This window comes from Panicum hallii, chromosome 8 (genome assembly GCF_002211085.1).
Source record: "Panicum hallii strain FIL2 chromosome 8, PHallii_v3.1, whole genome shotgun sequence".
Classification (NCBI taxonomy): Eukaryota; Viridiplantae; Streptophyta; class Magnoliopsida; order Poales; family Poaceae; genus Panicum; species Panicum hallii.
This window is the reverse complement of record NC_038049.1, coordinates 2477477-2504764: the sequence shown is the minus strand read 5'-3', so window position 1 is coordinate 2504764 and position 27288 is coordinate 2477477. Positions and strand designations below refer to the sequence as shown.

Below are 27288 nucleotides of genomic sequence, written 5' to 3'. Positions count from 1 at the left end.
GAAAAAATAGTTAGACTTTTGGAGTTGCTCTTATAGCATCAAATTAGTTTCATGAGATCCGCTATATAATATACGATGCGTTGGTGATACAGTTGTTTCGGTACCGTACATACTAGCTATATAATAATATATTTCTGTATAAATTTAGCCAAATATAGAAATTTAAACTAGAACAAAACCAAAGAGCAACCATTCAACTGAGCATCCAGCAACGAACATTTCCATTCTACCGTTGAAAAGTAAACCCCCTCCCACCTCGTCAGCGCACGCTGCAGGTGATAGATCATAGATGGATCGGCCGGTGCGCCCCGCCACTTTTCCGCGCAAGTGGCTCGCCCCTCCAGCGAATTACGGGTAGACAGGCGCGCAGCCACGGAACGCCCCCCACCTTTTTTTTCCCCTTCCGCCCGGAACGAGAGGCCAGGAGCGGCCGCCAAATATCTATCTCCCCGGTCAGGCAATCGCACGCACGCACGCACGCCTGCGCCAGCGAAATAAAAATCGCGCACCGAAATATCTCCCCCGTTAACTCGCCCGCCCAGGAAAAGAAAAAATATCCTCCTGCTGGTAGCGGCGGCGGTGGTATTTGTTGCTGGGCCATTTCCGCCCCACGCCTCCCTCTTCCCCCCGGCCTCTCCGGTTTGACGATCTCCCAGCCCGGCGCTGACGTGGCGCCCACCGCGCGGAAAAAAAATATTGGAGATATTTTCCCCACCGCTCCTTCCCTTCCCTTCCCTTCCCTTGGCTTCCCCCCTCGGCTCCTGCTGCTGCTCCCCTCCCTCCCACCAATCGTATGTCTCCCGACGCCGACGCCGCCGTCGCAAGCGCCGGCGGTGGGGCCGCCTCTGCCGGCGGGGGAGGGGGAGGGGGCGGGGAGGCTGCGGGCGCGTCGTCGTCCCCCGCGTCCGCGTCCGCGTCCGCCGCGGCGGCCGGGCGGTGGGACCAGATCCTCCCGCGCCGCTCCCTCCGCGTCCTCCTCGTCGAGCACGACGACTCCACGCGCCAGGTCGTCACCGCGCTCCTCCGCAAGTGCGGCTACCGCGGTGAGCCCCCACCCCCTCTCCCTCCCTCCTTCCCCGCGCCAGCTTCCTTGGGCTACTACTTGTCGGGAGGAATTGGGGGTTCGATTCTGATGTCTCTCTCTCTCTCTCTATATATATATCTCCGGGAGACCCCCAGTGGCCGCGGTCGCGGACGGGATGAAGGCGTGGGAGGTCATGCGGGCGCGCGCCTACGCCTTCGACCTCGTGCTCACCGAGGTCGCCATGCCCTCGCTCTCCGGCATCCAGCTGCTCGCCAGGATCGTCGCCGCCGACGAGTGCAAGAACATACCCGTCATCAGTAAGCACGATTCTAAGCCCAACCCACGGTTTCCTCTGCGCGACCACGTGGCCAGATTCGTGGTGTTATGGATCGAATCGAGCTTTGCAAATGGATTAGGCATCGTTAGTGACTGACTAGGCGGTTACTTCAAGCGAGGGGCTCGGTGCCGGGCATAATTTTATGCTTGCGGCACTGTGCTGCTTGGGTTTTATATTATTGTGCACTGCACATGCCTGTTGCTAAAACTTGCTGATTGGATCAGGCTCGTTTCGGATGAGCAACTTTAACGTTACTGTATCATCATCATCATCATCATCATCATCATTGTTAGATTCCCTTAGTGATGTTCGTTCCCCTTGTGCTGTGAGCCAAGCACTGCGTTTCTTATAGCCTGTGAGGATCAAAATGACATTAGGGTGTTAGGGATATGGGAGTGGAGGGTTTATGCGGTAACTGTACTTTTGATCTGCGAAATTTTATTTCATGTATGCAATCAAGGTGGGGTTTTCAATATGTGTGATTTTGAGTGGTACATAGACTGTTTTAGGGCCTAATCGCATAGTTTATCCGGGAGAATCACATATTTTATCTGGGAAATTATCCCATTTCATTAGGTGCGTGTCAATTAGATTTCACATGTACAAAGCCTCAGCTTTTCCGAAGCTGAGATGGGGGTAGTCCTGGAAATCAAAAATAGTAAATATTGGATTGCAGTGTTCTAGGTAGCCGTTGTATCCAAGAGACCAATACGATTACTTTTACATACTTATTTGAATGCTACTGGATCTATGCTAAATATAGGGGATGTTTCCATTAAGTGTGCAAAACGACAGAAAAGGCTGCACTAAATATGAACAGTACTTGCCCGAAAGAACAAAAGAGCTATGCAACACATGATTGTAACACTGTTTTCCTAATCACCTAATTTGACCTCATGATCAGCTGATTGACCTAGTAGAGTGATGGGCATATATCTGACACTTATAATGGCGCGTACGCCTGATAAGCAGCCTTGAGAGCTCATGAACAGAATATTTGGATTTGTTATTGGGTTTCATGGTTTTCCACTGGTTGGCTGTGGCAGTGATGTCGTCACAAGATTCTATTGGTACGGTGCTCAAGTGCATGCAGAAGGGCGCGGTGGACTTCCTTGTAAAACCAGTGAGAAAGAATGAGCTGCGTAACTTATGGCAACATGTGTGGAGGCGGCATGCAGTAAGTTCTCTTTTTGAAGGCCTTTAAGAATGCGCTTGCCTTTGCCACTGGCAATTTGGTGTGTGAGGCAAAATGTAGCCTTCAACAAATGCTTCTTTTGATTTGTATTTGTCAACCTATCTGGATCTGCTTTGGGTGCCTTCTCTTGAAACAAAATGAGCGTTATAGAAGTAGTATCACTTATCCTATGCATAGCATAATAGATAACTGATACTGCTTCTATAACGTTCATTCTACGACTTTTTCTTGAATTCTTATAGAGCACTATATAATATGAATCAATTTTAGTTATATGAGACCTGGATATGTTGCATGCGATCATTTTAGCTTGTATCAGTTATCTATTATACATTACATTCTTCTTTACAATACTTAGATTTAAGAATTCTATGCAGATGAATAGCCAAGCAAATGGATCGGAAAATAATGCAGCCAGCAATCATATAAGTGCTAATGTTGCTAATGGTTCAAAGGCAGGAGAAAATAGCGATGAGGAAAGTGATGCCCAAGTGAGTACCTGACGTTGCTTACAACTTATCTGACGAACTGGTATAATAATGCATGTTTTCAATTGCTTATCTGCATCCCTGCTTAGCTGGACAATGCCAGTAAAACAGAAACTAATTGTTTGACAGTAAAATATTTAGAGCCATATCTTTTTCTATGATTGTTCTTTTCTTGACTTTATCCAGTGTGTGTAGCCAGCACTGTTTACTGAAACCAATTAGATTTTCATCATTTGGTCTTTTGCAGTTCTGATATACCATTTACATTCGTATGTATTTCCTTGCCATGTTACGTTATGGAGATTGTTTTTCCTTGATCAGAGCTTTGGTGGCAAGAGGGAGACTGAAATTCAGAGTGTTGAGAAGTTACCAGATACTCGTGCAGATGAAGGGGCTGGCCCCTCCAGAAAAAGTAAACTACAAAATGAGTCTTATGATGGAGTAAACACAAAGTTGCATGCGTCAAAAGATAGCGATGGTGATGAATTTGAACTTGCTTACATAACATTTTGCTAACTCGTGCTCTGTTGTCGGCAAGTTAATGTCTGCTACTCTGTTATCCACATGCAATAATAATTTCATCTCATGCAGATGCCCCAAGTGGAAGTGAGAAGAATGTGCGTTCCAAAGGCCTTAATGGTATTACTTCAGCCAAGGTTGCTGAGCAAATAATGGATAATGCCTTGAGGATTGCTGATGCAAGTTCACGTCGACCAAGCAATCTTGGCAAAGACTTGGCTATGGACCAACCAACAGCTGACGGACAATGTAAATCTTCAGTCATGGAACGAAATGCTCTCACAGAAAGTAACCTTGGTGAAAAATCAAATGGTGCTGCAATAAGTCATGCTAAATCTTGCCCCTCCCAATTTCTGGAGACCAACTTAGGAAAGCAACACCATCTTAGTGGTTACAAAATCCAAGAGTTCAGGGAAAAAGATATCTTTAATCACTCGAATTCCTCTGCCTTTTCAAGGTACATCATGCTGATTAACTTCTGTTATCTAAGTTATTTGAATGCAGCTAAAATGTTTTCTGCTAATCAGTGGTTTTCTTTCCATGTCTGCTTGTTTCTTTGTGAGGTTACATGTTTTGTTTCTCCTAGATCTATAGCTTGATATTAGTAATTGCTCAAATGTGGAGCATAACTCTGACTTGATTTATTTTGCTTACCCGTCGCTTCAACATGATACAGATATGGCAATAAAAGGATAGAGCCGTCAGCTGAGCACCAGTTTTTCCCTTCTCTCTGCATAACTCGTCAAGAACCTGTTCATGACAAGGGCCCAGTTTCCCAACCCAGTGGGGTGTTGCCTCCCCATGAACATAATACAGGTGAGAGTGCAAGGCAAGCACGGATTCCTTTGGACAGTAGCACAGAGGGAGCAGCTGTATTGTGTTCCAGTAGTGCTAGAGAAGATGCAGGTGCAAGCAGTTCCTCCCATAGACAGGACAGTATGAGCCATCCTTCATATGGGTTCATACCTCTTCCAATTCCTGTTGGTGCTGCGACGCCTTACCATTATGGTGCAATTCTGCAGCCAGTATACTACCCACAGGCTCCTCGTATGCATTGTGATTCAGCTGGCATCAACAAGGCAGCTATTCAGCACGCATCTGGTCAATTGAATTACCATGAAAATCGTAGTATACCTTCTCAGGTTGATGAACACAAACAGTCGGAGGAAAATCAGCAGTTGCATCATTCAAGACAAATTCTCAGAGAATCAGGAGAACCAATTGACTTGGCGAGAGCTCATGCGGAGCACGTCAACCAGAGTGCTAGCTGCAGCCAGGATGTACGTAAAGGAAGTGGATGCACTGGTAGCGGCGAAACTGACATCAATACAAATACAATGGTTGCCCTAGAAAGTGGCAACGAAAGTGGTGTCCAGAACTGCTATACTAATGGGTTGGATAGTGACCGGTCTCGCCGTGAAGCTGCCTTGATGAAGTTTCGCATGAAAAGGAAAGATAGATGCTTCGAGAAAAAGGTATTTAATTCGATAGCATTTTTACTTTGTAAATAAGGATTGAATACTTTCTTTATCTGACTATGCCTTCCATTTTTTTCATTTCTACAGGTTAGATATCATAGCAGGAAAAAGCTTGCAGAGCAAAGACCGAGAGTTAAGGGGCAGTTTGTGAGCCAAAAGCTGAAATCAGCCACAACCGTGGATGCAGAAACTGACTCGTGACTGTTAATTGGTAACTGTGATTTTGATTCTTCCCTTCCAATCCCAGGTGAGGGCAATTGAAGCGGTACAGAGTGAAGACTAGCAGAAGTTTTCCTTTCCATGGCTAGCCTGTCTGTACAAGTCGGTTGTTTGTTGGCATTCAAGCCATATTTTGTAAAGGACTCCTTCAAAATTGACAAATGTCCAGGGAAAAATGAAATAGACGCAAATACCCCAGTTTTTGTTTATGTACTCTAGATGCTTGTGGAGTGAGGAAGTAGTGTCTCTGTACAGCCTATTCACTCATTTTGTTGCCAGTACAATAGTAGTAACTTGTAATTACTGCTTATACAACAACAGACAATGTTGTACAACTTAGAACAGCCTCACAGTCAGCAGGGCTGGCTTTCCCTTGGGATCGTGCCAGTTTATTTATTGTTTGATTCAGCATTTCAGTACAGTATTTGTTCAGCATTTTTGCTTGCCCGTGAACTGAGCCAGCAGCCCTTGTCTTTTGTCATCTGACACGAGTCGAGTCGCTAGCTGCCTTCAGCCATCCAGGCGCATATATCCTTTGCCTGGCTTGCACTCTGGAAAGCATCGATGCATCACCATGCACCTGCAAACCTTTTGAGGCTGCTCTTTTACTCTGCATGAGTTCCTTCTTTTTCTCACTACTTTCTATGCCCAACAGCTCGTGTACATGAAAGATAATTAGTCTGCCGATTTGTTGGGATTAATCTGTGCGCTGTAGCAAGAGGAATCCGCAATTCCTTGCTGCCAATTCAGGAGCATCTCCCTTTACAGCCATCATTTCTCATCTCAGCTGCCGATTCACATATTCTGCTGGAGCTTGCGCCTCAAGTTTGGCACATCTCTTTGCCGCGCTGGGCCTCCGGGCTCCAGCTTATAAACCGGCCGGTCCAGGAGAGCTCGCGGGAATCCACCTGCGAAAGCGAGCACACGCAACGCAAGCAAGCGCGTCAGTGCCCGGTGATTCCGTCGATCGAGCTAGAGCTAGCTAGGCGAAGCCGCGAAGGCGGCAATGGAGGGAAGAGGAGGTGCAGGGCCGCCGGCCGCGCTGGTGTGGGCGATGGCGTGGCTGCTGGCGTGCGCGGGCGTCGTCGCCGGGGACGACCAGCAGGGCGAGCCGGCGGACACGAACCAGCTGTGCGTGAGCAAGTGCGGGACGTGCCCGACGGTGTGCACGTCGGCGCCGCCGACGATCCTGCCGATGACCGCGCCCCCGCCGCCGCCCCTCGCGCTGCTGCCGCTGTCCGCGCCCCCGCCGCCGTACCTGGAGCTGGTGCTGCCGCCGCCGCCGGCGGCGGGAGACGCGTCCGACGTGCTGCCTCCGCTCACGCCGATGACGTCCCCGCCGGAGTCCCCGTGCTCGACGCCGCCTTCGGAGCCTCCTCCGTCCTCGTCGCCGTCGGAGCCTCCCCCGTCACCGCCGCCTCCACCGCCACCCAAGAGCAGCGGCGGCGGCGACGGTAGCAGCGGGTCGCACTTCTCGTCGCCGCCGTCCCCGCCGTCGTCGTCCAACCCGTACTACTACCTGTACCTCTCCGGCGGCGGCAAGGCCCGCGGCGGCGCGTCGAGCGCTCGCACGGCGCTGGTCCTCGCCGCGCTCCTGCCCCTCGTCGCCTTCTTCAAGTGACCGCAGGCACTCCGTTATTACTAGCAATCATTCTCAGCTGTTCAGGCAGGCATTGCGCGCGCGCGCTGCTTTTTCTTCCTCGTTTTGGCATCCGATTCGATGATGATCTCTGGACTGGACCTTGGCGGTGTCAGATGCTTGCATGCAGATAGTAGTAGTAGCTGTTGATCGTATTGACGTTGCTGTACGTACCTTAATTAATTTGTAAAGTGAACTCTAATGATGGTCCAGTGTGTTTTCTCTTTAATTTGGCTTCGACGTGGCCAACGTTGATGGCTTCATGCTCGCGGTGCTTGTGGGGGAAACTGCTACTACTTTCTTTTTCTTTTTCTTTTGTTTAACGCTCATATCAGATACAAAAGTGTCGGTTAGCTGACCGAGCGGCGAGTGAGATCAAGCTAGGTAGGGCTTGTGCTGTTGTGCACATCTTGCCGAATGCGTGCTATCGACTAATGGAATGAATTGAAGTGCTCTAGTCAAGATCTAGGTCGATAACTGTGCTTAAGAATAGAGGAGAGACGGGGTGGTAATGATTTGATCTTGGTGGTGGTATGGAGGGGGTACTCAGTCTACATTTTTGCTCATTTTTTTTTATCTTTACTTCAATTTTGCAAGACCAAAACTTGCAGTGTCCAGCGCACTTCTACTGCCTTCAGAATTGTAAATAACACCTGCGATCTTGGTGTCACTCTATTTGTTTAAGTTTTATGCATGTCCAACATTTATCCTAGGTCCAAGATCGAATTAACTGTAAGATTATGCATTATTTAATTTGCTCCAGCAGACACGTATAAGCTTCACAAGGCAATGTTTACCCCACATAAATGTCTTCAAACATGTATGGATGTCGGTCTCTTGTGCAACACCATGGGTTAAACCAATTAGCCCCTCACCATTTCACAACCACCCCGGCCTTCTCCCCTAACCAAAAATATTTTTACTAAAGGAGCCTGAAATTAAATTCATATACTCGTGACAGAAAAACTAAAGAGGATGTGATCACATGAGTGATCACCACAAATGAATTGCTCCTCACGATTACAAAAGCGACTTTTGTTCTCCAAGCAATACAGATGGACAGATGATACTCCCTGTATTCTGAAATATAAGACATTGAATGGTTCAAGATTGTACCTAAATATAAGACATCCTAGGATGTTTTGGAAATGAATTATTCCCAGCCGGCCATAAAATAATCAAAATGGCAACCAAACAAGGCACTAAATAGTGGTACATACGTTATTTCTTCATCTTCTTAATCTATCATGAAAATGGTAGGATTTATAAAAAGATGTAGTCACGTACATCTTAATTATTGGAGCGAAATGAGCCAAATCAACGATGTTACATTGTTCCCAAGCATTAAAGGCACAAGCACAAGCAGGCTGGAGACACACACACACACACACACAACACGTGCGAGACACACATTGTTGGATTAATTGGGCTTGGTCATTTATTTCAATTAATAAAATAAAATAAAAGGTCTACGAGTTAACGATAAGGAGTTTCATATATGTAGTTGATAAGGATCGTAACGGTGGACTCTATGTACATCACTAGTGAAGTTAAAAAAAGATTGGTGTGCCATATACGCGCTCGCCAAGCTGAGCCAGGCCGTGTCCGTGGGCGAGGCAAGGTGATTAAAAAACGGGTGATTAAAACGAGTAACTGAAGGCTATTATCCTGACATAACCAGTAACTGAACTATTACCTAGAACTGATTATCATCAACATGGATTATGATGTTAAGGTTCATTTGCCCCTCACTTTTTCCGTGCAACTATATAAGCGCAGCCCCTTCTTGTTCTCCCTTGCGCGAGACAGACGCATACCCTTTCGCTTCCCCTGCTCCTACTGCATCAGGCATTCCCTACTTGCGAGAGTAGGTCTTCGGAACCTAGTCCACCTTCGTGATCCTATTTGGGATAGGCGAGCCATCAGGTTTTTTTTTTGGAGCGTAGGCTTACACGACTGTTCACTGATGCTACGACTACGACCAGAAGTTTTGCGCCTGCTATATGACTACGTCCTACTACTTCCAGAAGGCCATTTGAGGGCTTCTCTGCCTCAACTCGTTATTGCATTGAATCGACTACATCAACTAAGACCAACAGAGTATGCCTACTCCAGTTGGTAATGATGCATCAGGTGCCCCCGGCATCGGCCCCGTTCAAGGTTACACTCTCAACCTTCTCTAATTGTTTCTGCTTGCGACAAATAGAAATTTAATTATGAACACTTCCACGTACCTTGTCACAAGATAACTAGATAAAATTATGAATTACCTGTTCAATTCAGAATTAGAATGTGCCGTAACATGCCTAGTTTTCAAACACACAAGCAGCAAAGGCGCAAGCAGGTCGGAATTGACACGCAGAAACACTCTCTCAGCTAGTAGGGCAAGCAAAAACCATGTACACTACAATCTCAGGGACATCCACTTATTCATTAGTCATGGAAACAACCATCCTCACGAGGGTTACTTAAAATCAAATTTTGCAGGTACGAAGTGGCTGTCACCGTCCTTGCATAAGCAGCATTGGTTGGCGATCTCCACCGGGTTGCCCCACAACATCCTCCTCCTACGCATCTCCTCCTCTTATGGAGCCGCCCTTGCGATTTTCGTTTTCCAAACAGTACAGATGATATGCATTGAGACTGTGCAATCTTTGTTTTTTCCAAACATCACATATGGTATATGGTAAACCTTGGGGTAGTTCCCGGAGAGTAACACAAGGCAAAGTGCGATCACGGAGATTTCTGTTGGTAACAATTATTGGATCGAAATTGAGAACAGCCAACGTCGTTATGTTGCTCCCCAAGCAGCAAAAACCACAAGCAGGTTGGACACCCACGCGCGCGCACGCACACTGCTAGCAGGACATGAGAAACCCATGTACACTACAACCAGCAAAGACATATGCTCATTCATTAATGATAGACGCAACCATCCTCATGAAGCTTACTTAAAATCAATTTTTGCAGGTGCGGGGGTGGCCGTCGCCATCCTTGCACACGAGGTGGCGACGGATCGCCAAGAAAGGAGTTGGCCCACATGATCTTTGTTCTCCAAACAACGAAGATGGTATGCCTTGGGACCATATCTTTATTTTCCAAACAACACAGATGATATACCTTGAGGTAGTTCCCGGAAAGTAACACGAGGCAATATTGTGCGATCATGGAGATTTCTGTTGGCAACAATTGTTGGATCGAAAACCAGCACGATCAACGCCATTATGTTGTTCCCAAGCATCAAAGACCGCAAGCAAGTTGGATTACACACACACACACGACTGTGGGAAAATAGAAGAAACCTCTTGATTTTTCATCTACCCGTCTCATCAATTTTAGAGTTTTAGAATAATTAGTTTGATATTCTTAACACACTATGTGTTTTTAGTAATTCCATCCAAAATCAATTGTTGGATCATCCCATTGAGTTCTATCTCGGTTACAGAAGCCAGGGGGCGCACGAAAGAAAGAAAAATCGCGCCATCTTTACTTTATTTGGAATATCTATGGATCAGGTCGTCAGTGAAAGTTTGTCTTGCCTATGTATGTGATTTTGAATGAAATTCCTTCTATTCGCTGGCTCGCTCTTTCCGTTGATACAGACGTATTAGAATAGGGAGCTCTTTACTTTAGTCTAGGCATGAAGGAGAAAGGCTTTGAATATAAACAACACTCTGTCACGATTCGTGGGATTTTCACTACTAGAAAAGTCCGTCCGTGTGCCAAACCCTGTATAAAGATCAAGTGTCTCCTGCCTCAGTTCATGTCAGAGCTTAAGTCGATAATTGGCCATCACGGTCTTCAAGTGAAAGGTAACCCAGATTGGGATCTTCAAAGGTGTGGTCAGTTGAAGAATCCACTCATCCACAACTGCTGCAATATAATTGTGGTCTGGCAACTCGATCGGTGAAAACATGCATCCGACGCATGGCTCCACATATCATAGACATACAAGCGATGGCAAATAAGGTATTAAACAGTTATTCACAGAATAGAATGTGAAACATGATGCATCCTAAGGTGCATTCTGTATGCTCTAGTAGCCTCATCCTTGATGTGAATTAAGCTCTTTAAACCGAAACTGAATTTTGTTCTTGTGAATGACCACCTTGCCCAGAGAGTTCTAATAAATAAGCTTGGTGATTTATCTCCCAATATACTGCGCAAAACTAACGGTCATTTTGAATGTTTGGCGCAGCACTTCCAGCGGCCCCTCACAAAGATGACGATGGAGGCACTTGACACGGCTGTTGAAGAAGCAAACAAGCCCAGAGGCAAGAAGTCCAAGGTGTCCAAGGTGGCACCTGCAACGGCTGGAGAGGAGATGGCGTCGCTGGCCTAGCTCATCATGGCCCTGCGCAAGTCCGTGCCCGATTCGTCGATCTAGTAGTCTTCTTCTTTTAGAATGTTAAGCAAGAAACTTCTGAACTTGCCTTGGTTTGTAAACCTTATTGGGCCGGCAATTTGGCCCTGCGGCTTCAGCGGTGTTTTGGATTGGGCATGGACCCAAGCACCGACGCTCACGAAGTTCGCCAAGCACTCCCCATCGATGTCGTCGTCGTCATTAGTTGCCCACTGCGTTGGGCCGTTGCTGTTTTATTCCAGTCATCCTGGCTTTGTATGGGGTCGTAGCGCCAAGACTTGCAGACTGCTCCACCTTGTTTGTAACTTCTGCTTGTTGGTTCAGATGAGTAGAATGAGTTGCCCGTTGGTTCTTCATGTCACAACAGAACTGTAATCTTTTGTGTTGGAATGTTCGTGGTCTAAATGCGGCGGCCAGACGGGCTAGCGTCAGAAACGTAGTGTTCTCATCAGGTGCAACTATCGTCTGCTTACAGGAAACAAAGATTGCTCATTGGACCTCACAGTTAGTCGCTGATACCCTTGGGCAACCACTACGCCAGAAGCCCTAATCTGAGACGCGCCCTAGGCAAAATGCTAGACGCGCAGTGGTCGCGTCCCGCATTACCGCGTCGCAGATTAAAAAGTAATATGAAACGAGCCTCACACGCGTCTCAGATTACCAGAATGCAAGACGCGCCTCAATTACGGCGCGTCTCTCCTTGGCTTCACACAGGCTTCCCTGGGAGCCAAATGCGAGACGCGCTCTTGTTTAGGCGGGTCTCGCATCAGTCAAAGATGGGAGACGCGCCTCACTTACGGCGCGTCTCGCCTTGGCTTTACACAGGCGCCCCTGGGAGCCAAATGCGAGACGCGCTCTAGGTTAGGCGGGTCTCGCATTAGTCACAGATGCGAGATGCGCCTCACTTACGGCACGTCTCGCCTTGGCTTGACACAGACGCCCCTGGGAGCCTAATGAGAGTCGCGGCCTAAGCGACGCGCGTCTTGCATTAGTCTACCTCCAACAGGGATCTTTTTTTCCCCAGCTGCATCCTGGAACTAGCCAGGATTTGGCAGCTGCAATCAAATACCTGCAAAAGATTTCAATTCACATAATTCACCGCAATCATCGCACGCATCCATACAATTCACACAGTGCGATACACACAAGGAAAGATAGTATTATATAACACATGTACAATCAATTAGCAATAATGATCGATAAGAACAATAGAGTACATGCAAAGCAAGTCTCTCAATCTAGCTCAATGTCGTCTGCCGTGCTATCGTGAATGGAACTCCCCCTTTGTGTTGATCACCTCCATCATGAGGAACCCCGCTAGCCTCTCTCGGATATCCTTCACGTTACCAATCGTCGTTTGATTGAAATAATCATCTTCGTCCTTCGAAATATAATTACAAGCAGTTAGAATACAAGATGAAGACAGATATTTTTTAATTAGAACACGTGATAATTCTTACCGTGAAATCCGGTTTCTCTGCAACTAGAAGCATGTTGTGGCAAACATAGAACCCACATGAGTTACCCGAGGGTTGCCGTGTGCACTACATGTCAAAGATAGATAGAAATTAGCATTTTGCGACACTTAGAACCAAGAAAACATCGTAATAGTAAAGCGATTTAGTTATAGTAGTTACCGTCCACGCGGTGTGATGTGTAAACGCAGCTTGACGTTGCTCTTTGTATCCTTCTTTGGCCCTAAGATGCCTGTCAAGAGATCTAAACACAGACATCCGGATGTTATATTACAAATGCTTCTGAAATGGGCAAATGATAAAAAACTAAAGCAAACAACAAACTTACTCGTCAAGGATTGAGATGACTAGAGAATAATCACATATCTGAGGCGCGCCCGACTCATCTGATGGAATGCTCGAGTCAAGGTAGAAGACTTGCTTGCTCCTGACATTAATGATGAGTGTAACCTAATGGTTGCCTGGGTTGTACGGCACCACAATGTGCTCCTTGTCAGCATGTACTCGCATGCACTTCACCATGTACCTAACCAAGTTGAAATGGAAACAAGCGGTTTCATGTGTTAAATGGAAACAAGTGACTACATGTGGCTACAAGTTGAAATGAAAACAAGTTTAATTGTTGCATGTGCGCACCTGACCAAGCTATCTCTATCTGAATTCATAAATGTCACCGTCATCAGCTGTGGGTCAATGTACCCACATTTCTTTCCGGTTCGACGCCTTATCTCTTGTTGCATGTGCCTACACGATCCATATGAATTGAAATAGAAACGACTTAAATTGTTGAACGTATATCAAATGCATTGAAATGGAAACAAGTCTCAATCGACTTACAATGCAAAGCACCGAATGAGAGAAAGATCCAAAGCGTCGAGGTTGAAAAGGTCGAACAAATCGCTCCAGGCAACAATAAAGATGTTGCCTTTGCCCTCAAGCTGCAGAAAGTGCCGCTCTTCGAATGACACCATGATTTCCTCGGCTTGATTGACATTTTGCATGTAGTATTTGTGCAGGTCCACACAATATTGACCTGCTGCCCGAAGCTCAGAGACACTAAGCAAGGCCTTTCCAACCCTGTACTTTGGATTTTTAGAAGTGTAAGCCCTTGTGACCGGTTGTTTTATCTGCTCCACCTTTTTCTTACCCTCTGAGATCTCCCGCTTCGTCGCCATCGGCCTACTCTGCTTCTTCCTCACAGGATTAGCCTTGCTTGGCTTCTTGGGAGCGGTAGCTGGCTCTGTCGGAACAGGTGGAGGGGGGGTAACCTGAGGCTGAGTAGGGACAGGAGGATGCGGATCCGGTAACGCTTCCCGTGTATCCGGCAGCTGTGGGCATGGCTCAGAAAACGTCGGTGGCACTGCAGCACTCTGTGGCTGAGGTTGACTGGTCGGTACTGAATCTGCATCTGCTGGATCAATATGAATACCAGCTCTCCGCCACTGAACCCTTCTCGCAACTGCATCCCGCAAAGTGGTGGTCATGTCATCTGGTGGCACCTCCAGCTTGATATTCTTAGCAAACTCATGCACGTAGTCAATCTTGACCACAGCACAATCAGCCCTGACCTGCAACAACAACAACAACAACAAAGCCTTTAAATCTCAAGCAAGTTGTTCATACCAAAAGAAAAAAAAAGAAATAGGAGAAAAGAAAAGAGAGGCAAAGACCAATGCACTGACCTGGACACCTTCAAGCTGGGACATACCGGGATACACAAGCCCGTTCCCGACCTCCATGAAAGATGAATCTCCGACCAGCTGCACGAGAAGACTGCATCGGGTCGGACGAGCCAAGCCATCTATCGTATCCGGCTCCACTGATGTAGGCACAATTGCCCTCTCTGTCCCTCTACTCTGAGAAGCACCCGCTGCAGTACAAGCGAAGCTGTCCCTTCTCTCTTCACTCATCGTACTCCCCAGCAAATCAGGGAATGACAATCCCTGAGACTCGAAGATGGTCTTTAGCTTTCCAAACATCTTCACCGTCACCTGAGACTCGATATCACTCTTTAGCTCTCCATACATCTCCATCTTCACCTGCTTTTTGATCTTATCTATGTCAACCTTTGATGAGGAGTCTCGAGTCCGCTTCCGGTATCTGCCTTTGTGTTCAGGGAACCCCTCATTCCAGGTCAACTGACTGGAAACACCACGGACACGACCCCGTTGCTCACGGGTTCCCAAAGCCCTGGTGAGCGCATCAAACTCCCTCACTCCTTCATTTGAACCTTGGCTGCTCTCTATCAAAGCCCTTTGAGCAACTTCCTCAGCGCTCGTGCTGTAGAAATTGATATTGCCATCCTCCGTGAGCTTTGACCTAGCACGCATAAATGGTGCCAGCCGTCCCTCAAATGATTCATAGGGATTCTCAATGCCCCTCTCTGCCAGCATCTCATCCTCCTGCTCCCACTTGCGTTGCTTTCCAGCATATCCCGCTGAGCCAAGGTGGTGGTCAAGCTCGTTCCGCGCTCGGAGACCCCGAAAATACTCACTTGACTGTTGGAACTCGGGAGTATTCCACTTATGAACAAGCTCGTCCCAGGCTTCTTTGGTCAAGTCCGCATACTTGTCAAAAGGGTTCTCTTTCTTCTTCCAACACTTTAAAAGCCTGCACGACAAAACAATAAATCTGCATAAGTGACAGTAGATAATGAAAAAATATTAGTAAATGACAATAGTAAGTGACAACACTTTACTTGTTCTTGTAGCTCCTCCAGGCTTTAGAGATGATCTTCATAGCATGCTTCGTAGCCTTATCGTGCAACTCTATCGGATATTCAACATAGGGTTGAATATTGTTTTGGAAGATTCTCTTTTTGTCGTCCCAAGACAAGTCATCGAAATGTTCCAAGGTGAGTGGCACCCTTTGCCGGGCAGTGAGGCCACAAACCCGTGCTAATCTCACCAAGATTGACGGGTCTTCGGGTGCTGCCTCAGAATTGAGCCGGCCACAACTTTTCACATCTGATGGCCATCTTGTCTGGGACCTTTTCTTTCTGCCAGCACCAGACGTGCTAGCTCCTAACTGTGACCGTGCCGGCCGTCCTGATGATGCTCTGTCATCTGTAGGTAGCTGCACACTGTCCTCACCGCCTGCAGCTTGCTGCACACTGTCCGGACCACTGGACATCGTGCTACACGAGAAAGGAAAAAAAACAGATACAACCATAGAGTAAACGCTCCAAATCAGATAGAACCATAGAGTAACCGCATGAATCCCATACCTAGGCCTAGACATGCTTAATGCTTTAGTGATACATATTCTCGCAAAGTAATCTCCATTTTTTGAAATATATGACTTAATCTTTGGTCATTAACCGCTCTTTTTTTATTTGGCTAGGTTGGTCTCTTTTTGCTCTTGATAATCTGATTTGTTTTCAATTCTGTGTACCAAAACATACTATGTGTGTCCATGGAAGATGTTTCTTGCCTCATACATCCATATGTAGGGTATGAACACTGACTAATTAGAAAGGGGGAAAGCTCACCTACGGCGGCAGTGGACGACGCTACGGTGGCTTGGGGCGGCGCCGCGGGGCCGGGGACGACGGCGCGGCGGCTCGGGGAAGGCTCGACGGCGGCGGCACTCGCGGGGACGGGAGCTCGGGCCCGGGGGGCGCCGATAGCGCCGAGCGGCGCTGCGGGGCCGGGGACGACGGCCGCGAGGGAGTGACGGTCTGGCTCAACGACGACGGGCGGCGCGAGAGGACGGCGCGGCGGCGGGGAGCAGAGAACGGGTGTGAACGATTTCAAAATTTGACCTAAGTCCCAAGAAGGCCGAGCGGCGCGTTCTAAATGCGCGACGTGCTCCCGTGCCTAAGGCGCGTCGCGCATCTCCATGCGCGACGCGCAATAGATAATGCGCGTCTCGCCTTTGACGCCCGCGAGATGGTTGCCTGATCAGGCGCGCGGTGGGAGGGGATTTTGTCCCACCTCGCCAACGCAGGGCGAGTGCGTCCAGCTTATAAGCTTGGGCGGTCTTCGCCGTTTCGAATTTACAATACATGTACCTTTGAGCCGCAGTAAACTCTCTTTGCCCATGCTGGCGTTGTGGGTCTGGGGCCCGAGGGCTCCCTTGCCGGTCGAACCCGTTCAATCTGTTCGTGGTACCCTGCGGGTTGAGCCCGGTGGCCCCGGACCCCCAACCGGGGTAACTTTTTTTTATTTTTCTCTCTTTAGGCACAAGTGTTTTCCGCCCGGACCCTCTAGGTTCTGCCCGGACCCCCTTAGAACCGGAAAAATAATTGCAGATACCGGGGAATGCGCGACGCGCGGTACCCACGGCCCGTCGCGCATTGGTGTGGGACTGGGCCCCGAGGGCTCCATGCGGGTCAAACCCGTTCAATCTGTTCGTGGTCTTATGCGCGACCCGCGTTACCTACGGCGCGTCGCCCATGATATGCGCGACATCATGCGCGACGCGCCGTAGGTAACGCGCGTCTCGCCTTTGATGCCTCCGAGATGGTTGCCTGATCAGGCGCGCGTTGGGAGGGGATTTTGTCCCACCTCGCCAACGCAGGGCGAGTGCGTCCAGCTTATAAGCTTGGGCGGTCTTTGGCGTTTCGAATTTACAATACATGTACCTTTGAGCCGCAGTTTCCTCTCTTTGCCCATGCTGGGGTGTGGGTCTGGGGCCCGAGGGCTCCCTTGCCGGTCGAACCCGTTCAATCTGTTCGTGGTACCCTGCGGGTTGAGCCCGGTGGCCCCGGACCCCCAACCGGGGTTAGTTTTTTTTGTTTTCTCTCCTTAGGCACAAGTGCCCCAGGGTCCCTGGGTTCCTCCCGGAGCCTCTATGCATAGAGAATGCACGACGCGTGTTACCTACGGCTCGTCATGCATTGTTATATGAGCGACCCGCCGTAGTTAACGCGCGTCTCGCCTTTCTTGTTCAGTTCCAGAACTGAATGTCCAGAACAATTAAAGTGACAACCATTCAGTTCTGGAACTGAAAATTCACACATATTCATCTCTCACAAATATGAATTCGTACTTCACAAATATTCACACATTATCATATCTCACAAAGGCACAATTAAAGTCACACTTTTACCATATTTCACAAAGGAACAATTATAGTCACACAATTCCCATACTTGACAAAGGAACTATTAATATACATTGTGTGCCCAATCATTTTGCTACTTTCAGTTGTTCCCTTGGTTTTTTGAAATTCTTGACTTTTTCTTTATGGTCGTTGCGCAAGTAGGGAGTTTCGTTGGCCGATGGTATTCTTGGCTTGATCATTGAGGTGGCGAAAGGAGGTATCTCATCAAACTGATCAAACTCTTCCTCGTCGACCGCATTCTCAACACCGACGATTCGCCGTTTTCCAGGTATAATGAAGCGTCCCCCCATCAGGGAAGACTTAAAAGTGTTGATTTATCAGTCCCAGGAGGCTGATAACACTTTTATTACATCAGGTGGTACATCACCGTACAACTCTACGCGGTAATGGGCAGTGAAGCGCCACTATCGCGAGGATTACAACCAGAACCCACACTACTACACTAGCTACGAAAAGAGAATCATCAGAGTCTTGCGCCATGCGGAATCCAACGGTGGCCTCAACCACGGGCAAGACTGGGTGCAGGATGAAACCCTACTCGTTGTCTTCGGGGACGTAGTCTGGGTCTTCCACTGTAAAAGTAAGAAGGGATGAGTACAAACGTACTCAGCAAGTCCAATCACACCCACGGAGGGGGTATAACAGAATTTAATGCACAGGATAATCCAAGGATAAGGTTATAGTTCATTTGCGGAAAACTCAGTTGTGTGCAAGGTTTGTTCAAAGACAACTTTCAAAACGAGTTTTCTAATACCAAAGAGCACACGGTGTCGATCCACACAGGATCCAAGTTTTAAACTGCTACCGGACTCCCCGTCCGCCGTAGCACACGGCACAACTGCCGGACACTTTCCAAACAACTCACACCAGCCCATCCATTCCCAGAGATAAACACTAGTTATGTGACCACACCATAACTTGCCCAATACCGTGGGCACGGCTATTCGAATAGATTTTAACTCTGCAGAGGTGTACAACTTTACCCACAGGTGGGGTACCACAACACGATCACCTTAGTGTCGGTGCAGATTCCAACAAAGCCATTACCCACCTTAGCTAGACCTGACTAGCCATCACGGGATCCACCAAGGGGTCATTCGACCTATCTCCGAGGTTTGACCAGGGCATAAGTCACACAGAGCTTATCCCTTCTCCTTGATCACCCGTTGCTCTCAGCTCTCCTGATGACTATCAGGCTAACTAGTGGGATTTATGCTAAGCCGTTGCCCATACAACGGTCAAGTGGTTCGCACGACGAGAAGCTAGGTGAGATGTCACATCAACTCGGTCCTTAGGGGTGACAGGATGGATATCTCCCTTCCTTGCCCTATCACATAGGTACGAGCACACCAACGGCAATTCACACAGAAGTGCCATCCATCCCGTCCGACTCGTCTTTCAAAACCACATTTTATCCCTTCCCACACACACACGTTTTCTTTATAAAAATCAGGTGGTCAAGGTATGGTTATCTCAAGCAAGGGTGGCTATCCTACCATATTTTCAACACACAAAACCATGCAATTTTTATAAAACAGGCCACTGGGTTGTGTTTAAAAACTAGGACAGAAACATGCATCAAAGGGCGGAATTGAACTTGCCATCGTCAAATCCTTGCGGAAAGTCCTGGTCGAAGCACTGTCTCTCGGGTTCGGGGTTGCAGTACTGGTCCTCGTTTGCTTGGTCACGCTCGGGACCTTCCTCGTTCACTCCGTGTCCTACGACGCAAACAAACAAACACACAATCAAGCACAAAAACTAAAAGCTTTTATCACTGAGCTTGAATCGGAAATAATTTAGTTACGGAGGTAGGGGTAATATTTTTGGGTGGTTTCTTAATGGCATGGTTAAAACTATATTAGGAAGGGCGTGGTAAAGTTTCGGGTCGATCGGAGGTCGTTTCGCACATAAAATGACGAGGTAAAGAGAGGTTCAGAGGCTAAACAGGGGCCTAGGGGCTTATTTGCAAGTTTTTCGAAAAGTGAGGGCTTGTTCGTGAATTCTAGAAACATTGGGGGTACGATAGAAAGTATGAGGGGTCTCTTTGAAAATAAACCTTCATAGTGGAAGGGTCTTGTTTGGGAAAAATAATAAGAATAGGGCTCTTTCTGCAAAAGTGTACAAGGGGGGGGCCTTTAACCGATTAGGGAAAATGGGAGGGGCTTAAGGGCAAAGTTGCCCCTTTCTTCCTCCCCTTGCCAGCAGGAAGCAGAGGAGGGGAGGGGGAGGCTCGGCGCCGGCCCAATCCGGCGGCCTCGGGCCTAATAGCGGCTAGGGGTTGGGGGGAGAGGGAGAGGGGAAGGAGGGGCCCCATTCCCGGGCTCACCTCGGATGGGGGCGGTGTGAGGTGGCCGGCCGACGGGAGGGGGCGGCGGCGGCTCGGAAGCACGGCGGGCGGCGAGGGAAGCTTGGAAAGGGAGCTGGGAGGTGATGGCGCGGTTGTGGAGGTGCCGAGGTGTGGGGGAGGGCTATTTATAGGCCGGGGAAAGGGCGGTGGAGGGGGTCTCGGCCGGCGGCTCCGCGGGCGCCATTAATGGCGATTTGTCCGTTCGCCCGTGTCGCGACGCGGTGTGCAGTGCGTGTCCAGGACGGCGGCGGTGTGCGGCAGCAGCGGGCGGCGCGTCGGGGCGGGCGTGGCAGCGGCGGGCAGCGCGGCACACGCAGGAACAGGGCGCGCTCGTGCGCGAGGGGCGCGGTGGGGAGCAGCGGCGGGCGGCACGGCTTGACGACGGGCGGCGCGGCCGCGTTCCGGGGGCGGGCACGCGCGTGCGCGAGCGGCGCGGTACGGCGCGGGCCAGGGCGAGGGCGCGGGCGACGGGCGGCGCGGCGCGGCGCACGGCCACACGCCGCGCGTGCGCGCGCGACGTGACACGGCCGGCAGGGGCTTGCGCGCGGCGCGGCAGGGGTGCGCGGCGCGGGCGGGGCTGGCGCACGGGCACGCGCGCAGGGGGGAGGGGCTGGCGCGTGCGTGCGCGAGGGGGAAGGAGAGGCGGCGTGGCTGGTGCGCGAGGTGCAGCCAGGGCCGGCGGTGCTCAGGAGCAGGAGGAGGGGAGGAGAGAAGGGGGGAGGAAGGAGGAGAAGGAAAGAAGAAACAGGAAAAAGGGAAAAGCAAGGAAAGAAAGAGAGGGAAAAGAGATTGGGGAAAGGAAAAGAAAAGAGAAGAAAAGAGAGGAAATGGGAGAGAGAAAAAGGAGAAAGAGAGAGAGGGGGGGCGTGTCGGCGCCGGTCGCGGCGACGTCCGTGGCCGGTCGGCCACGCGCGCGCGGGATTCGCGCGCTGCGCGAGAAAAGGATTGCGCCGGCGCTAATCGCGGCGGATGAACGCGCGCAGGCGGCAGGCCTCCGAGCGGCGCGGAATAGGACGGCGATAGGGTTTTAGTGTCGGTTAGAAGGGGTTAGGGCTAGGATTTCGACAACGAGTGGTTTTTAATTGAAACACTCTAGCGCGTGGTTTACTTGGGTAAATTTTCAGGGCGTTACATATAACCACCTTGAGTCTTTTGTTTGTGGTGTCAGAAACATAGAACACTTGAGCCACATGTTGTGCGAGGACGAAAGGGTCCGTCTTGTATCCGTGACGGCTAAGATCGACACTAACGAACCCGTACTTGTCTTTTTGTACACCTCTATTTGCATCAACCCAATTGCAACGGAAAAGAGCAATTTTAAAACCGTGAAAGTCAAGCTCCCATATCTCTTGTATTTGACCATAGTACGCAGTTTTGTCCTCTCCGTTAACATCGTAAGCATCAACACGTACACCACTATTCTGATACATGCTTTTCTTATCTTGTCGTTCGGTGTAGAACGTGTATCCATTTATGTCATACCCTTGGTATGTCATAACGGTGAATATAGGACCAAGAGCCAAAATTTTGAGTTGTTCACTTACAGGAGTATCTGATCGTGAAATTCGATTCCGGAGCCAACCACAGAATTTGTTCATGTGTTCCTTTGCTAACCATGATTCACTGTGTAGAGGATTCTCTCTAAGCAACAGCTCCTTGTGCTCATCGAAGTACTCACACACAATGTCCATTTGTTGCAACACGTGGAAATGAGCCCTATGAAATAAATCTCGATCTGGAATTATAGCCTTCTTCCCGATCGTCCCCGTGCCTGTGAGCCTCCCCTCATGACGAGACTTGGGAACACCAACCGGGTTACTCGGGTCAGCGTAGTTTAGAGCCCACTCAATGGCTTCCTCTGTACAATATCCTTGTACCATGCTGCCCTCGGGGAAAGCTCGATTTCTTACTAGTGACTTCAAGATGCCGTTGAATCTCTCGTACGCATACATCTGGTGAAGGAACACAGGACAAGTAGCTTTATCTCCTTGATAAGATGGCCCGTGAAATGAAGGCTGATATCGAAAAAGGCAGGTGGAAAATACATCTCAAGAACGCACAAAGTTTCATAGTGCTTCTTTTCCAATGACTCAAGATCTTCTTCACTTAGAACCTTTTGACCAATTGCATTAAAGAAAAAGCAAAGGTTCATAATAGCCTCCCGAACATTGACCGGTAGGATATTCCGAATTCCTACGGCAATCATCTGCGTCAGCAATACATGGTAATCATGAGACTTTATGCCGGGAGATAGCTTTAGATCAGGCATTGATACAAGCTTCGAGACGTTGGTTGAGTAGCCAGTTGGAACTTTCACACTTTTCAAGAACTCGCAAAACTCCTTCTTCTCATTCTTTGACAGGGTGATGCATGATGTGGGCAGCTCCATTCCTTTAACGGAGTCATCATTGAGCCACAACTCTTCTCTAATTTTCATTTTCTTCAGATCAGCTCGTGCATGTGCGTGATCTTTCGTTTTTCCGTCCATGTTAAGCAATGTGCCGAGAAGGCTCTCACAGATATTCTTCTCCACGTGCATCACATCAATAGAGTGACGGATGTCTAAGTCCTTCCAATACGGTAGCTCCCAGAAAATCGACTGCTTCTTCCACATGTCATCTTCTTCAACAACGACCTTCTTGCCCCTCTTGCCTTTCTTCTCTCCTTTCCGCTTACCGAGGACAACATGGACATTCTTAACCATTTCGTAGACATCATGACCTGAGAAATGCGGAGGAGGACGCCTCTTCTCGGCCTTACCGTTGAAGTGATCACACATGTTCCGGAACGGGTGTTTCATTCCAAGGTAGCGTCTATGTCCCATGTACACTATTTTTTTTTGACTCACTCAAGTACTCAGAGTCTGTCTCTCTCAAACAATGTGGGCACCCGCAACCTACTTTCTTGCTCTGTCCGGACAAGTTCCGTGCCGCTGGAGAGTCACTGATAGTCGCGAACAAAATGGCTCGAAGCTGAAAGTACTCACGCTTGTACTCATCCCAGACCTCCACTCCTTCACACCACAGCAACTTCAGATCGTCAACCAAAAGACTGAAATAAGTGTCGATGTCATTCCCAGGTTGATGTGGCCCCGGTATCAAGCCCGACAGCATAATGTACTTCCGTTTGTTACACAACCAAGGCGGAAGGTTGTATATCGTCAGAACAATTGGCCAGGTGCTATGTGTGCTATTGTTCATGAATGGGTTCATGCCATCTGTGCTCATTGCAATCCTAATATTCCTCGGATCTTCCGCAAATTTAGGATATCGCAAATCTATGTTCCGCCATTGTGTGGCATCAGCAGGATGTCTTATCAACCCGTCCACCTTATGCTTCTCCTTGTGCCATCGCAACAATTCTGACTCCTTTTTGTTTGCAAACCAGCGCACCAATCGTGGAACAATTGGAAAGTACCAAAACACCTTTTTAGGTCCGCCCTTTGTTCTGTTGCAGTCCTCATCATCACCACCATCTTTTCTACGGTTGAATCGATCGAGTCCACAAACAGGGCACTTCTCAAGATCCTGATAATTCGAGCCACGATAGAGAATGCAATCATTCTTGCACGCATGGATCTTTTCCACCTCCAATCCCAACGGGCAGATAATCTGTTTGGCCTCATAAACGGTCTCAGGGACGGTGTTGCCTTGTGGAAGCATGTCCTTAAGGAGTGCTAACAACTCCTTGAAACTGCCATCACTCCATCCGTGGATTGCTTTCAACTGGAAAAGCTTCATCATCGCAAATAGCCTTGAGTATTTCAATCCACAACCAGGATAGAAAGGTTTCTTAGAGTCTTCGATCATCCTCTTGTACTTTCCGAATTCGCCTCTTTTGAACTCATTGTCGCCGTGTCTGTCAGCATTGCAAACCATCTCCTCTATGTTATCAACCTGTCAAGCCAGACATGAAAAGTCATATTAGCACGACCTTATTATTCTAATTGTAAGCTTTATTATGGGGCCGGGTTTGAGTACTACCTGTTCCGTGATGTCGGCATTGCTCAACCCTAGTATATCCGCCTCATCCACATCGTCGTCCTCTTCTTCGACAACACTATGGACCTCCCTCTCCACATAGGAATCCCTACTCTCTGCTTCATTAAGTCCTTCTTCACCGTGTTTATTCCAACATCGATAATCCTCCATGAATCCACGTTTGATCAAGTGTGATTTCAACACGTGCTCTTGAAGATATCGCTTCTCATTTTTGCAATTTTTGCATGGGCAATAGAGATACTGTATACCATTGTCCACCATATCTTTCTTCGCGTTCTTAATAAAGGCTTCAACACCATCCATAAAGTCCTTGCAAAGGCGTGGACCATACATCCAACGCCGATACGACATCTATATAGAATATGAAATCAAAACGTTAGGATTCTCATAGTTTGAGGCCATGCACAACTAGTGTTTAAGTTCAAATATTATTAGATGGCAAATGACATGATATCATGTGCTAGAAAAAATATTTTAAGATTTTCATCTTTACTTTTCATGCTATATGATTTATCTCGGATTAATTTAGTATTAGATGCTCTTAACGTCTGAAGACAATCATGGAAAAATCTTGGTGTATTTTCGAACATAAGTTATAATGCCCTATTCTAGCCATAAAAGTTTGAACTTAGAACTTAATTATTACATGGTGAACCAAAAGAATCGATATCATATCGGAGTTACCTTGCCACTGCCCCCGCGACACACGACAGCAAGAAGAGGCTCGATCGTGCTCCAGCCGCCCGCCGCGACACGCTCCCCACGAGATCTCCACCGCCCGCCGCGGCAGATCCACCCAGCCGCACATCCGCCAGCACCACTTTCCCCAGATCCACCCAGCCGCACCACCAAAGTATCAGACTGCAAGTTCGGATAGCTTGTTCGGACCTCCAGACCCCCAGGCGGGTCTTGTCTGAGGTGGGAACAAATGCAAGACGCCCATGATCTGAGACGAGCCTTGCAGTGGCGCGTCTCCCATCCTCATGATCTGAGACGTTCCGTCCAAAGGCGCGTCTCCCATCTCATGATCTGAGACGAGCCTTCCAGTGACGCGTCTCCAGACCCCCAGGCGGGTCTTGTCTGAGGTGGGAACAAATGCAAGACGCCCATGATCTGAGACGAGCCTTGCAGTTGCGCGTCTCCCATCCTCATGATCTGAGACGTTCCGTCCAAAAGCTCGTCTCCCATCTCATGATCTGAGACGAGCCTTCCAGTGACGCGTCTCCCATTTGTCTCAGTAAAGTAAAGCGAGACGCGTCCCGGCTATTTATCGAAAGAAAATTATAGTCACGAGATGTACTGCTGAACGAGATGACCACGGCTGAAATCCCCCTCCCCAGCGTCCCGGAGACCGAGGACCTCGCCACCGCCAAAATCCCCCTCCCCAGCGTGCCGGAGACCGCGGCGCTCGGCATCACCCTCCTCGGCGCATCCTCCGAGACCGCCGCGCTCCCGGAGTGCACCGCTTCGGAGATCACAGCGGTCGCCACCGGCAGATCTGCGGCGCCTCCTCCAACGGGCTTCTGCACCACCAGCCGCAGATCTGCGACACGGGGACCGCAGCTCCCTTCACCACCAACATCCCCGGGCTTCTCCACCACCAGCCGCAGATCTGCGACACCGGGACCACAACGCCCTTCACCACCAACATCCCCCGCGCATAAGGATCGGGTACCTCCCATTGTTGAATGTATTTGTTGGAATCGTCGCATTCTGCCTGAATGTGCATCAGCAAACCCACGGAGGAAGCTTCTCTTTGTTTGCTTTAGTGGTAGTACTCTATCGATTTCTATTGTCTCACGAAACCCACGAAACACGAGCTGGCCCAGGATGAAATTTCCGAGCTGGTCGAAGCTGTTTAGCTGCTTCGGCGGCTGCCTCCCCTGCAGCGACTGTTCAGTCACCCTAAACTGCTGTGGCTCGGGGAACAACAACGTTTACAGGGGGCAGGACGGTGATTCAGCTCGCGAAGCTGCTAGCGCTCGTAAGCCAGCGCCATTGCCTGATTTAATATCTATCTAATAATTAATATCGATGTAATAATAATTGCTGGATTTAGCTAGACATTGTAATGCTGGATTTAGCTAGACATTGCAATGTATTGTGAGATTATTTGTATTTCAGACATTGTAATGTATTGCTGGATTTACTAATGTAATGTAATGTAAGCCGGTTCGTTCGGTTTCAAGGGATTGATTCCATGTAATATGTATTGTACGCTACAGACGCGCCACCGCCACCCCCCCCCCCCCCCCCCGATCAATGCGAGATGAGCCTTACTAAGGCCCGTCTCGCATTACTTGTCAACGATTTTTATAAAGCCACAGAAATTAATGCGCGACGAGCCTTAGTAAGGCGCGTCTCTCATTACTTTCTGTAGCTTTATAAAATGATCGGAGACAAGCCCTCCCACGGCGCGTCTCGCATTGAGGTGGGAACAAATGCGAGACGAGCCACGTTAAGGCGCATCTCAGATCTTAAAATGATCGGAGACGTGGCCTACCACGGCCCGTCTGGCATTTGCCTCTTACCCTCCCCCACCCCACGCAGCGCCGCGCCCGCATTTTTAGCGCGTCTTTCTTTCTGTAATCTGCGACGTGTCCTTAGAGGCTTGTCTCAGATTGCTTGCTCCTATTTGCTGTTTTGGCGTAGTGAACATTTTGCGCACAACTTCACGGCCTTACCAGCTAATGGTACGAGGGGAGGCATTCTTATTGCTGTCTCAAAAAAATACTTCGCTCTACAAAACTACCATGCTACGGAATACACGTTATCAGCAGACATTGTCATGAGGGCGGATAACACTACCTGGACTACCACTAGTGTCTATGGGCCGCAAGATGATAGGGAGAAATGCTCTTCTCTAAATGAGTTACGAGATTTAAAATCAAGAGGGAGGGATGAGTGGTTAGTGGTGGGGGATTTTAATCTCATCTACCAGGCTGAGGACAAAAGCAATAATCGACTGAACAGGCGCATGATGACCCGGTTCAAGGAAACTTTAGATGAGACCCAATTAGACTTGGCTGGATTTGCGTGGTAGGAAGTTTACTTGGAGCAATGAGCAAGATGACCCCACGTTCACTCGAATCGACCGCGTTTTTGGTTCACCAGAATGGCACCTTTTATTTCCTAA

General features: G+C 48.8%; 3 protein-coding genes across 4 annotated transcripts; 2 read left to right on the top strand and 1 right to left on the bottom strand.

Moving 5' to 3' along the window:
• The first annotated feature begins 762 nt into the window (after positions 1–762).
• Positions 763–5668, top strand: LOC112902313 (two-component response regulator-like APRR3). Of its 2 annotated transcripts, none has more exons than XM_025971329.1 (8): positions 763–1043; positions 1180–1341; positions 2408–2538; positions 2934–3047; positions 3366–3522; positions 3636–4020; positions 4240–5038; positions 5129–5668. In XM_025971329.1, exons 1-8 carry the CDS (start codon positions 794–796, stop codon positions 5240–5242), a joined length of 2112 nt encoding a protein of 703 aa, XP_025827114.1. In that variant the 5' UTR covers positions 763–793; the 3' UTR covers positions 5243–5668. The 2 variants fall into 2 exon arrangements, with proteins under 2 accessions (XP_025827114.1, XP_025827115.1); XM_025971330.1 differs by having other exon boundaries at positions 919–1043; positions 1172–1341.
• Positions 5669–6117: 449 nt separating this feature from the next.
• LOC112903208 (formin-like protein 14) lies at positions 6118–7126 on the top strand. The gene has a single exon (XM_025972440.1). The coding sequence runs from the start codon at positions 6267–6269 to the stop codon at positions 6879–6881; it is 615 nt and encodes a 204-aa protein (XP_025828225.1). The 5' UTR covers positions 6118–6266; the 3' UTR covers positions 6882–7126.
• Positions 7127–13793: 6667 nt separating this feature from the next.
• On the bottom strand, positions 13794–14770 carry LOC112902583. The gene is made up of 3 exons (XM_025971709.1): positions 14420–14770; positions 14006–14305; positions 13794–13814 (listed from the first exon to the last, which is right to left on the bottom strand). Exons 1-3 carry the CDS (start codon positions 14768–14770, stop codon positions 13794–13796), a joined length of 672 nt encoding a protein of 223 aa, XP_025827494.1.
• Between the last annotated feature and the right edge of the window lie 12518 nt (positions 14771–27288).

Bases quoted from the DNA above. Each gene is read 5' to 3' on its own strand.
- LOC112902313 (XM_025971329.1), top strand. From the start codon at position 794: ATGTCTCCCGACGCCGACGCCGCCGTCGCAAGCGCCGGCGGTGGGGCC. The intron at 2,539-2,933 runs GTAAGTTCTCTT...AATTCTATGCAG, and splicing joins ATGTGTGGAGGCGGCATGCA to ATGAATAGCCAAGCAAATGG. The intron at 3,048-3,365 runs GTGAGTACCTGA...TTCCTTGATCAG, and splicing joins ATGAGGAAAGTGATGCCCAA to AGCTTTGGTGGCAAGAGGGA.
- LOC112903208 (XM_025972440.1), top strand. From the start codon at position 6,267: ATGGAGGGAAGAGGAGGTGCAGGGCCGCCGGCCGCGCTGGTGTGGGCG.
- LOC112902583 (XM_025971709.1), bottom strand. From the start codon at position 14,770: ATGGAGATGTATGGAGAGCTAAAGAGTGATATCGAGTCTCAGGTGACG. The intron at 14,306-14,419 runs GTCAGTGCATTG...TTGTTGTTGCAG, and splicing joins CCCAGCTTGAAGGTGTCCAG to GTCAGGGCTGATTGTGCTGT. The intron at 13,815-14,005 runs GTTACCCCCCCT...TCCAAAGTACAG, and splicing joins CTGTCCCTACTCAGCCTCAG to GGTTGGAAAGGCCTTGCTTA.